This window comes from Oxyura jamaicensis, chromosome 1 (genome assembly GCF_011077185.1).
Source record: "Oxyura jamaicensis isolate SHBP4307 breed ruddy duck chromosome 1, BPBGC_Ojam_1.0, whole genome shotgun sequence".
Taxonomy (NCBI): domain Eukaryota; kingdom Metazoa; phylum Chordata; class Aves; order Anseriformes; family Anatidae; genus Oxyura; species Oxyura jamaicensis.
The window spans coordinates 118277675-118290117 of NC_048893.1; the positions used below are offsets into that span (position 1 = coordinate 118277675).

The following is a 12443-nucleotide window of genomic DNA, read 5'->3' on the forward strand; positions in this document are numbered from 1 at the left end:
TGCTTTTGCAATTGTTAGAGATCAAATATTGGGCTGTATAAACTCATTGCTCTGGACACCACATATTGGGCTCTTGTTTATGTGGCAAGGTTTTGGTAGCGGGGGACTGCAGGGGTGGCTTCTGTGAGAAGAAGCCAGCAGCTGCTTCATGTTAGATGAGAGGGTTCTTGTGGATTCTTCTGGATTCTTCTCACTGAAGAATCCCTGCAGCTCCCCACTGTGGGGGAAACATTAGAAATCTAATTAAAAAAAAAAAAAAAAAAAAAAAAAAGTGTTTCTGCTTGATATTTACTGTTTAGTCATCTGGATTAATGGAACACTTCCTATTTCTTGGAATCTTTTTCTTCTTCTTCTTCTTCTTCTTCTTCTTCTTCTTCTTCTTCTTCTTCTTCTTCTTCTGTGTCTCAGGTTCCATCAAGATTTCCATTACTCGTTCCAGTCGTTCCTGTGATTTCTTTACTTTTGTCCTTACCCTCCAACAACTACCAACTGGAGTCTTTAAAAATTAGTAACATTTCTAGAGAATAGCATAGTTTTGTAAAGTGCCTGGTATAACAACTGATTCTATTTCAGTACTATCCAGGACCAGTAAAGTACCTTTCAAGATATGACCATAGCATATGACCATAACTAAAATATAACTAAAATACTATTATAAAACAAGTAGTTGTAGGTTTGTTTGTTTGTTTTCCCAAATCATTATTTCCTGAGGTGGCTTGTCTTGATGTTTGCCTGAAGTTTCTCCATTTTTCTGTATCCATGGCTCCGCAGTAGAACATATGTTACATGTTTATATACTCCTCAGGACTCCCTGGTATACAGCTTCTACTCTTTGTTTCCTAGACCATTTTTCACATTTCCTCTCTATTACTGTTCCAAGACATTCTGGCTTGACTCATCTTTCTATGGCTACTACTAATACTCAATTATTTCTGTTTCAGAAATCTTTAGACAATTTTGTTTTTTATCTTTTATCCAGATGCAAAGAATAATCCAGAGATAAATTACTAGTGTTGTTGTCTGTCCCAAGAAAGCTTTTTTCCACAGAGTTTTTCCCCATCCAGTCAGTTGCCATCCTATATCATTCCAAATATTCTTCCTTTCCAGGTGAAGGACTTTGCATTTGTCCTGGTTGAATGTTATAAACTTTCTTGTTCCTCCAGCTCTTCTAAGTCTTTCTAAATGGCAGCTCTGCCCATGAATGTAAAATGTGACAGTGAATTTATAACTTAATGTATACAACAGAATTTTCAGTATTTTGCATTCATACATCGATAGGTGCTCGCAGGAATTGCTTATAACAATGCTTACACTAAGCAATAGTATCTAACAAATTGAATATGAGTTAGATGAGAAGGATAAATAAAGCAGAGAATAGTACTGGAAAATTATCAAACTTTTTACAATATGAGTTAAAACTGTGTATACAGTATTTAACTTAGCTGCATAAATAGCATGTAGTAATTGTATAAAAAACTCATTGAAGACTAAATGTTTGGCTCCTTCTGAGAAGATTCAAAATTGAAATGGAGGAAATAACATTCAAGAATAGAAATGCTGAAGTATCAGACATGCCTTCAAATATAAATGGGCTACAAATGGGGTATGAGATCAGACACAGTATGTCTGATGTTGACAGATATTAAATCCTGGTTCAGAAAAATGTAAGTGTCCCAAAAAGTAACTATATACATGCTCAATGCAATCTTCTGTTGTGATTATTTTGAAAACTATTAGATATGCCAGAGGAAATACAAAATGATACTTAATTTAGACATATTTTGATGTGTATTTTCAAAATAATACACTTCTGGATTGTTTTTCAAGCTATCTTGGGGAAATCCCAAATAGTTTGGACAAACCCAGAAGTACTTGCATTATGTGTGTATACCTTGAAACAGTGACAAAAAACTATATGTTTGGATTTGTGAAAGTACCTGTTAGTTGATTAACTGGTGTTGCACAAGGCCTCTTACACTTCATTGGAGTTGTGTGCTCACACTGCATTGCTGCCAGTCTGCATTTTTGCAGGTGCTGAGGGAGAAAACATAGTAATGTTTTGTTCATCTAAAATATGGACAAATAGAAAGAAAATCAATGTGAATCTGGGTACTATATAGTATAACTTAAAATGGTTTCACCGAATTTGCCATCATGGACAGCAACTTTGGCTTGTTAAATCTAAGTTAAAAATCCCATGTTATAGGAAATACGAGCAATACTTGTAGTTCCATTGTTCAGCACTAGTTTACATATTATTTCAAAGGTTCTTTTGATGAGATGAACATTTTGTTTAGGCAAGATTGGAGGATTTCTGAGGATGGTAAGTATGAAATGTGAAGGATTTGTAATGGATTTCTGGACATGCCAGTTTGGAGTTATCATAATACTTTGTTTAGGCACAACTGAAGTATTTCTTTTTTAATTTTCGAGAGTATTCTCTGCTGAATAACTGAATAATTTAATAATTTGTTCTGTGTAATACCCTTAATTTCAAGGAACCTTTTAAGTACATATATCTGAGGGCTTTTAAGTGCTTGTAGTAGACAATACAAGAAACGATAGCAAAAATATTGAATTTTCAAACAACTTTAATAGAAATGCAACTGGAGAACAAAACTATAACAAACTATAAATTCTAATAAATAATATAATAATTTTAAAAAATAAATCTTAATTCTAGACTCTTTCAACTAAACTATTGCTTAATTCAAGGCTTAATTCAAGACTGTTTCAACAAATCTTCACGTGGCTGTTTGAAAATATTTTTTACTCTGGCCTGAAATCTAGCCTCATGAAAATCAGTTTAACAATGTTTTATTATTATTATTATTTTTACGAATGGGATTTAAGACTGAAATCAAAACCTGTGCTGAGCAGTTACTAAACTTTTTTAAAAATCTTTTTATTTTTATTTTTCTTAATAAATAAATTTTATAAGGCCCAGCTCTCCTGAAAGTTAAGAAACTCTCTACATGAAAGTTAATTAAGTTCCCTGAAACAATATAAGTAAACCTTGCAAAGCTGTCATATAGTTTGCAGTCTGTATTCTACTTTTAGACTTAGGGAATTAACATGGATAATTAAGAGTATACAGAGTATACAAGGCATACATTTCTTCTCCTTTTTCCATGTATAAATTGAAATGTTTATTTCTTTTTTTACAGTTTACATAAAATCCTAATGGATCTGCAAAATCAGCAGCTAGCCCAGTTAGCTGACTGGCTAACAAAAACAGAGGAAAGGACAAAGAAAATTGATTCAGAGCCCTTAGGTCCAGATCTAGAGGACCTAAAACGTCAAGTAGAAGACCATAAGGTATGCTATGGAATTCATGTAATGCATAATTTGCAATCTGATAGACACATAAGAATTAGAGCAACTGTGGAGTTTTATGAGTTTTTGTTGCTTTCCCCATGCATCAACATGTATATCCATCTTACATTTTAAGTCTCTGAAAGTTCCTCTCTACAAGCTGAGGAACTTTTTACAAATTTGGATTCAAATGGTCTGAATAGAGCATGCTCTTGTCTTAAGACTGCCTTCAATGAACTCCTGTTTAAACAAGTTCCTCTATACAAATGATTGTCTCCAGTGAATTGAATGGTAAAAAATAGATGCTTTAATTATAAAGAACAGCTCTTTAGCTCAGGGCAAATTGAATTTGGGGATTAGAAAAATACTAAACTTTCTAATTTCATTGGTTTTCTGACTTCTCACGTCTTTCACAATATGTGTTAAACTCACACCTCTACATCTTGCATTTGCAAAGCATCACTTTTCATCCTGGTTTTGCCATATTTCAGATACCCACTAATCGGGAAATAAGTCGCTTTCTCCTTGGTTGTAACCTGAACCTAGGGAGAAGCAGTCATCCATGAGTGCTGTACCTCCTATTCCTTGATCAATAACTGTCATGATAAAGTTAAGAGGTCTGAATTTTAAGGATTGTTTTAATACTTTGGTCCACTTCACAGTCCTTGAGACCTGCTTATATTTTAGCTCTCTGAAGCAAGTGGCATGAAAGTCAGAAAAAAGGATTCTTATGAATAAATCAGCTCACGCTATGCCCATGAAGGAATTAAAACTCTGAAATGTCTTAGGATAATGAATGTATGCCTTAACATCAAAAGTCTGTGAACTCCTTTGTTGTTATGTTTAGCCACATTATTATATGGCTTTTTGTGCGTGTGTTTTGTTTATTTCTTCCTTTTTTATTATTATTGCTTTATCCCCAAATAAAGCTAAAGTGTTTTACCTAAAGGGTTTAAAATACCTAATCTAATCTCCAACTGGGGCATCACTTCATAAATAAGTGAATTCTTCTACTTGAAAAAGCAGCAGGAAATTGATAGTGTAAAATTTAACATAGTTTGTAATACAGTTAAGGTTTCCACTATGACTAGGCATATATAGTTAACCATGTTATTTTTCAGACTGTGACTATCATACTATATGTGTATTAATCACTGGAGCATACCCTACTCAGTTATTGGTGGCACAGTCCATGACTTTGTTTTTCCACATTCTTCTGTTCGTTGGTAGCTAGTTATAATACCTAAAAAGTGTGTCAGGTAGGATGTGATCCTGGATACCTTGTTTTTGTGTGAGTGGGATGAGGGAGTATTTCAATTTTTCTTTAAGAAACAAAATACAGAACCCAAGAATTTAATACTATAATAATTTAAACTATTAGGCGTTTAACATTTACAATTTCTTGTTAGTACATTAACAGAAAGCTTGAGATAGATAAAAAGGAAAATAAATAGAATATTGCCTTCTCTGTGGCTTGAAGTTTCAGTATCAATGCTTCTTTAGCTCCTGTTTTTCCCGTATTTGTCACCTGTCCTCTTGTTGCATTTCAGCAGAGCAAATAAGGAACAAATAAGTCTAGTTGTTCAGTTCCCTATTTAGTGACAGAATCCTGACTGCTTTTATTTTTATTAACAAGCTACAGAAAGGTGGGGTCTCCATCTTGCACAGAAAGTTAGGGAAGGAAAAAAAAAAAAAAGGAAAATCGTCGAGTCCCTTTGGGTTAGGATCGGCGGGGCCAACAAGGCTAGCGTCCTGGTTGGGGTCTGTTACAGACCGCCGAACCAGGACGAGGAGGCGGATGAGGGGTTCTACAGGCAGCTGGCGGAAGTTGCAAAATCGTCAGCGCTGGTTCTCGTGGGGGACTTCAACTTCCCTGACATACCCTGGAAGCACAACACAGCCCAGAGGAAGCAGTCTAGGAGGTTTCTGGAGAAAGTGGAAGATAGCTTCCTGACACAGCGGGTTGGTGGTCCTGCCGGGGGTGGCGCCCCGCTGGACCTTCTCTTCACAGACAGAGAGGGACTGGTGGAGGATGTGATTGTCGGGAGCTGTCTTGGGCGGAGTGGCCGTGAGATGGTGGAGTTCTCTATTCTTGGCGGGGCCAAGAGGGGGACCAATAAAACCACTGTATTGGACTTTTGGAGGGCTGACTTTGTGCTGCTGAGGACACTGGTTGGTAGAGTCCCTTGGGAGGCGGTTCTGAAGGGCAGAGGAGTCCAGGAAGGCTGGGCGCTCTTCAAGAGGGAAATCTTAATGGCGCAGGAACGGTCTGTCCCCACGTGCCCAAAGACGAGCTGGCGGGGAAGAAGACCAGCCTGGCTGAACAGAGAACTGTGGCTTGAGCTTAGAAGAAAAAAGAGGGTTTATAATCTTTGGAAAAGTGGGCAGGCCACTAGGGAGGACTATAAGGATATCGCGAGGCTGCGCGGGGACAAAATTGGAAGGGCCGGAGCTCATCTGGAGCTCAGTCTGGCTACTGCTGTTGAAGATAACAAAAAATGTTTTTATAAATATATCAACACGAAGGGGAGGACTAGGGAGAATCTCCATCCTTTGCTGGATGCGGGGGGAAACTTGGTTACAGGAGATGGGGAAGGGGTGGAGGTGCTTAGTGCCTTCTTCGCCTCAGTCTTTAACGGCAATTCCGATTGTTCTCTGGATACCCAGTACCCTGAACTGGTGGGGGGGATGGGGAGAGAGATGTGGCCCTCACTATCCATGAAGAAATGGTTGGTGACCTGGTACGGCACTTGGATGTGCACGGGTCGATGGGGCCGGATGAGATCCACCCAAGGGTACTGAGAGAACTGGCAGAGGTGCTGGCCAAGCCACTATCCATCATTTATCAACAGTCCTGGCTATCGGGGGAGGTCCCAGCTGACTGGCGGCTAGCAAATGTGACGCCCATCTACAAGAAGGGCCGGAGGACTGACCCGGGGAACTACAGGCCTGTCAGTTTGACCTCAGTGCCAGGGAAGCTCATGGAGCAGATCCTCTTGAGAGTCATCACACAGCACTTGCAGGGAAAGCAGGCGAACAGGCCCAGTCAGCATGGGTTTATGAAGGGCAGGTCCTGCTTGACGAACCTGATTTCCTTCTATGACAAAGTGACGCGCTGGGTGGACGAGGGAAAGGCTGTGGATGTGGTCTACCTTGACTTCAGCAAGGCTTTTGACACCGTTTCCCACAGCATTCTCCTCAAGAAACTGACTGCTCTTGGCTTGGACTGGCGCACGCTTCGTTGGGTTAGAAACTGGCTGGATAGCCGGGCCCAAAGAGTTGTGGTAAATGGAGTCAAATCCAGTTGGAGGCCGGTCACTAGTGGCGTTCCCCAGGGCTCGGTGCTGGGGCCGGTCCTCTTCAATATCTTCATTGATGATCTGGATGAGGGCATTGAGTGCACCCTCAGGAAGTTTGCAGATGACACCAAGTTAGGTACGTGTGTCGATCTGCTCGAGGGTAGGAAGGCTCTGCAGGAGGATCTGGAGAGGCTGGACCGATGGGCCGAGGTCAACTGCATGAAGTTCAACAAGGCCAAGTGCCGGGTCCTGCACCTGGGGCGCAATAACCCCAAGCAGAGCTACAGGCTGGGAGATGAGTGTTTGGAGAGCTGCCTGGCAGACAAGGACCTGGGAGTGATGGTTGACAGTCGGCTTAATATGAGCCAGCAGTGTGCTCAGGTGGCCAAGAAGGCCAACGGCATCCTGGCCTGTGTAAGAAACAGTGTGGCCAGCAGGGCCGGGGAGGTGATCGTCCCCCTGTACTCGGCTCTGGTGAGGCCGCACCTCGAGTACTGTGTTCACTTTTGGGCCCCTCGCTACAAGAAGGACATGGAGGTGCTCGAGCGAGTCCAGAGAAGGGCTACGAAGCTGGTGAGGGGCCTGGAGAACAAGTCTTACGAGGAGCGGCTGAGGGAGCTGGGCTTGTTCATCCTGGAGAAAAGGAGGCTCAGGGGTGACCTTATCGCTCTCTACAGGTACCTCAAGGGAGGCTGTAGAGAGGTGGGTGTTGGCCTGTTCTCCCACGTGCCTGGTGACAGGACGAGGGGGAATGGGCTTAAGTTGCGTCAGGGGAGTTTTAGGTTGGATGTTAGGAAGAACTTCTTTACCGAAAGGGTTGTTAGACATTGGAACGGGCTGCCCACGGAAGTGGTGGAGTCACCATCCCTGGAGGTCTTTAAAAGACGTTTAGATGTAGAGCTTAGGGATATGGTTTAGTGGGGACTGTTAGTGTTAGGTCAGAGGTTGGACTTGATGATCTTGAGGTCTCTTCCAACCTAGAAAATTCTGTGATTCTGTGAAAATAAAGAGACACCAAAACCCACTAAGAGGTTCCAGTACCTTAAATCCTTCTTTTCCCCTTTACTCTTTATATATATTCATATATATATATGTATTTTCAGTAAACATTTACCCTATATATATATATATATATATAGGGTAAATGTTTACTGAAAATACTGTAGACTCTCTTCTGAAGAGAGTGAAGATGTATGAGACGTCCATACTGCCTTTCTATATGAGTTATGAGGAGGGAGGGAACAACTGAATAGATGTATTGCAGGAAGTCTGGGAAATTTTGGGAGGGTCAGAGACGTGTCATGAGTTGTAGAAAATTGTAAAAGTTAGGAATTATTCAAATACCAGTTTGTTCAAATGTTATCGAATTTCCTTCACTTTTAGCAGGTTATTATAAAAAAACAATCCTGAGTTTTATAACAGCCTGTAGCAGGCTGGATACCAAAGCTCAAAGGGCAAGAAACTTTTTTTTTTCTCATATTCAGAAATCATCAAGTGCCTCTGTCAATTTATGTTCTGGTTTCTGCGATAAGGGTGTGGCATGTATTTCCTAATCTTGAATCATCAATAACACAGTTTCATCCTGTGTTATTAATATTGTAGGAGTGCCCAGCCAGAAATCATATGTGATTGTTTAATGTAAAAAATGAATAAATTTTAAAACTTCTGAAAATTTTAAAAATACTTTAATATACTAATGAAGTACACAATCTAATCCACTGTTTATTTAAAATGTGCAGGCTATTGGTGTGTATAGATGCTGTAATGCTATCTATAAATCATCAACTACATCAACTCAACAAATATTTTCTCATGCCAAATTTTCAGTCTAAAATACTATAAGAGTCATGCCTTGTGAGTGAATAATAGTAAGCTATTTTCATGAAAGGAATAGAAGTCTACAAAATATGCTTATGTTAGCATGTGTACACTGTTGTTACAAAATACATTTAAATATACTTAGTATTGAAAGCAATAGGATTACAGAGTTCTTACAGTTGGTTAGTGATTCGTATTAGTCAGGGAGACTCCAAACACACAGTGCTTTCTTAGCTGGGAATATATTTTCCATCATTTATGTTTTAATTGTAGGCATTTCAAGATGATTTGGAACAGGAACAAGTAAAGGTGAACTCTCTAACCCATATGGTGGTGGTGGTGGATGAAAACAGCGGAGACAAAGCTACTGCTGCACTGGAAGAGCAGCTTCAGGTAACTGACCTGAGAGAACTGAACTTCCTGTCTCAGAGAAAGAGCTATCAGAGGCTTTAAGTGAAATAAGATTGAATAAGAACTATTTGTAACATTGGGTGTATCTCAGGAGATATTTCTGACTATGACTTTTGTATAGATGGGTAAATACAGGTATGTTATTTTACAAATAGAGCAACTTTTTTGGTGACTTCTGTATCAAACTGATTTATTTATATTCAAGACCAAGGACAAGCGTTCGTCTTTTGTTTCTCAGCTGTATTTCATTGCTACTGACAGAGAGAGGTAACATGATTCTCTGCTATAGTTAAGGAGAAGACTATAGCATGGAAGAACCTACATAAATAAGTGGAGTGTGAGTTTACTGAAAGATTTCTGTTCTGATGGGAAACCTGTGCATGTGGTATATTTTGGTATTGCAGTGCATTATATGTCATGATTCACTGTTAGGTGCTTAAAGGCACATGCATATTAAATGATACCCAATAAGTGTGTTTTTTAATGCTAATGCTGGCCCCATCAAATTGAAAGAGGACCTGTTAAAAACTAAGCAAAAATAAGCAAAAAAGAAGCTATGTGAAGGATCACCTAGACAAATAATGGTTATAAAAAATATTAAGAACATGTTGGTTAACAAAAAGAAAACTTTTGGGTGGAAAGCTATAATTTATTTCCAACTAGTTTCACTTGAACACATTTTCTAGGAAATAAATTGAATTATCTCAGTCTGTCCTTAGTTTCATTTCTCTTTCTCAGTGTAAATCTTCTTCTGTACATGTTTAATTAATGGTTTATCATTTAGGATTCTTATGACAAGGATTCCTAGTGCACCAACATTGGGAGAAGCTAACAGCATCATCCTTTCAATCTGTTTCAGACCTGCTTTGCAATGACTTTCAATTCACAGTCTAAATCACAGACTATAACATCTGTATATTCCATTTTATAAAATCAAATATTTGAGAATCCTCAAATGATGCACCAGAGACATATCTGTGATTAAACGAGCAACCTATAAATAGTCAGACTTTATTTTAAGAAAGTTTACCATTTCATTCTCATCTTTAAAAATAAAAAAAATGTTGTGGTCTTACTGTAACTTCTGAATGAACTTCAATGGACACTTAATATTGACTGGAATCGGGAAGAAATATATTCCTGAGTTGGTGGTCAGATGTCCACAGCACTGCTCAAGAAGTATGTTGGTATTAGAACCAAAGTTCCTTCCAGTTTTCTCTTTTAGAAAGGAGAAAGTAGATTCCTTCACTTTGTTTCACTGCTCAAGGAAATAAAAAGGTTTCTAATTTTTGAATCATTAAAGGCCAAGATTTCTCTAGAGAAACTCTCAATACATTCAGCTGGAAGTTATGTCCATAGCACAGACAGATGTGTGTGCTGTCTTGAGTCTAGCCAATTTGGGTACCAATTCCAATAAATCCGTAATTAGTCTGGGATTTAGTGTAGGTAGTACACATTTAGCTAAGATGCTGGACACTGACACTACAAATTGCTTAGACATCAGGGAACACAACCCTGGGAAAGAAACAATGTAGCCTATACTTACTATCAATTACTACCTCTTTTTAAATTTACCTTCAATTCAGAACCATGCTCAAGAATTATCTCAGAATTTCTTGCCAATTGCTTGTATTTTCTTCTTTGGAATAAAGCAGATCCCTTGCAAATTCACAGTTCCAGAAGCTTAACTAAACTAAGAAAACAGCTTGAATCCAAGAGGAAAAGTGAAATTAAAAAATAGATTAGAAAGCTTTTAACTGGTATACTGATCTAGGTTGGCAAACTGCAGGTTCTTGCAAAGAGGGCTAAGGTAAAGTTTTACCAAAAAAAAAAAAAAAAAAGTGATAAATATTAATGACATTCTGTATGTAATTATTTAATATACTTCATAAATTAGAAGATATAAACCTGAGATCTTTGAAGAGTGTGGGGAAAAAATAGAGGACCATGGATTATTGGACATTTAATCTAATATTTTGGAGAATGAATGTTCTTCAGTAGTCACAGCAGCACTCTCTACCACCACCAGCCCTCCCTACAACAGGCAGAGTTGATTATCTTTAAACTAGGTACGCGGAGAAAGCCAAACAATTTAAAAGATGGAGTGATGGAAAGTAGAAGATGTTCTAGTCTTACAGGTGTGACATAGAATCCAAGGTCCTACAGAAAAGGCATGTGCAACAAAACTCAAGTACGATGTATAGCAAAAACCATACAGGAAACTCATTGAGGTTGTCAGTGTAATCATCACTAAAAATGATTGAGGGCTCTTAATATTTTTAATTTGGTCTTCTGTTTATTTTATGAGAACCTATATAAGCCTACAGAATAAAAAGCTTATTAGCAGTTTCAGTAAATAGAACTCACACATTAATGTATTGTGTTTACCTCATTAAAGAAGCATAAAGAATAATATGTGTAAAATGGAGCAAAATGGAATTATGCCCCTTTTTAATCATACCAGTGGAGAAGGTGCCTGTTATTGAGATAAAGAATGCCCAATAGTTACTCTCACTGAGGAGTTATATTTGTATTGTCACTGTCAATCCAGGAACGATGCCAGCAAGGGAATTCCTGAGGCACTGTGTTCTGCAGCACAGGCACGCTCTGAGCAGTGTGCGGGGTGGTGTGGGGAAGTCCTGCTGCTGTACAGCTCCCTCCTTCAATCATACTCTCTTAAAGAAGAGTCTGAATTTGAAGAGTTCAATAATCCCTTTGCTCTGGAAGTCACAGAATATGTAGCAGTATTCCAAGTATCGATAAAAACAAAATATAGATAAAAGGTTATGGGGCTTAGGGTTCCAGGGAGGTCTGCAAAATTTCATGCCTTTATGCCTAGGAGTTACCACAGTTCACCCACTGTCCTAGCAAAATGTTATATCGCCTTTCCTGAGCGTATGAGAACATTTTTTTTTTTTTTTTCTCTTCATGTCACTTGCAAACTGAATATATAAGCACAGGAGAGACTTCACAGGCCCACCCATTAAAGCATTTGACAAAAGCACAGTGGAGCAAAGTTCAAAGCTTGATTATGTATCTGTCAGTCTGACTTTTGAAAGCAGAACAAAACAAGAGTGTGTGCTGTCAGACGAAAGACTTAATAAGGCTGCCTGAGCGAGATACTGGTCAGGATCAGATTTTGAAGAAAGTGAAATGTTATTTCATGTAATAGTCATGACTGTATTTTCCAAGCAACTATAATTCAATTGTCATTCTGTTTGAAAAGGTTTGAGATGGTGATTTCTGAAATATATATATGTATATGTATATAAAAATATATATATACAAAATACATATATGTATGCTTACATGCATATATATATATATGTATCTATATATATATGTATGTCTGAGTCCTATTTAAGAGGCAGTTAATGGTGTAGACAGCATTCCCTGCAATAAATTATCCGTAGATAAGCTAACACTTTTTTGGAAAAAAAAAAAAAAAAAAGGTAAAAAAAAAAAAGTAAAAACAACTTTTTACAGCTGTTGCCACAAGGTAGTCAGAGAGACTACAGCTAGCCTGGGTGAGTGTGAATATTACATCTACTTTTACTTGACATGTTTTACTTGACATATCAGTTAGACATTTTGTGAGAC

The 12443-nt window shown here is 38.4% G+C and overlaps 1 protein-coding gene across 9 annotated transcripts in view; it reads left to right on the forward strand.

Annotated features, from left to right (window-relative positions):
* The window catches only part of DMD (dystrophin), a 1227136-nt gene that overhangs the window by 459010 nt on the left and 755683 nt on the right, over window positions 1–12443 (forward strand). For all 9 annotated transcript variants that reach the window (XM_035333326.1, XM_035333348.1, XM_035333385.1 and 6 more), the window contains 2 exons: window positions 3168–3318; window positions 8706–8825. In XM_035333326.1, the coding sequence (XP_035189217.1) occupies window positions 3168–3318; window positions 8706–8825 (271 nt within the window). The remainder of the gene's footprint in view (window positions 1–3167; window positions 3319–8705; window positions 8826–12443) is intronic.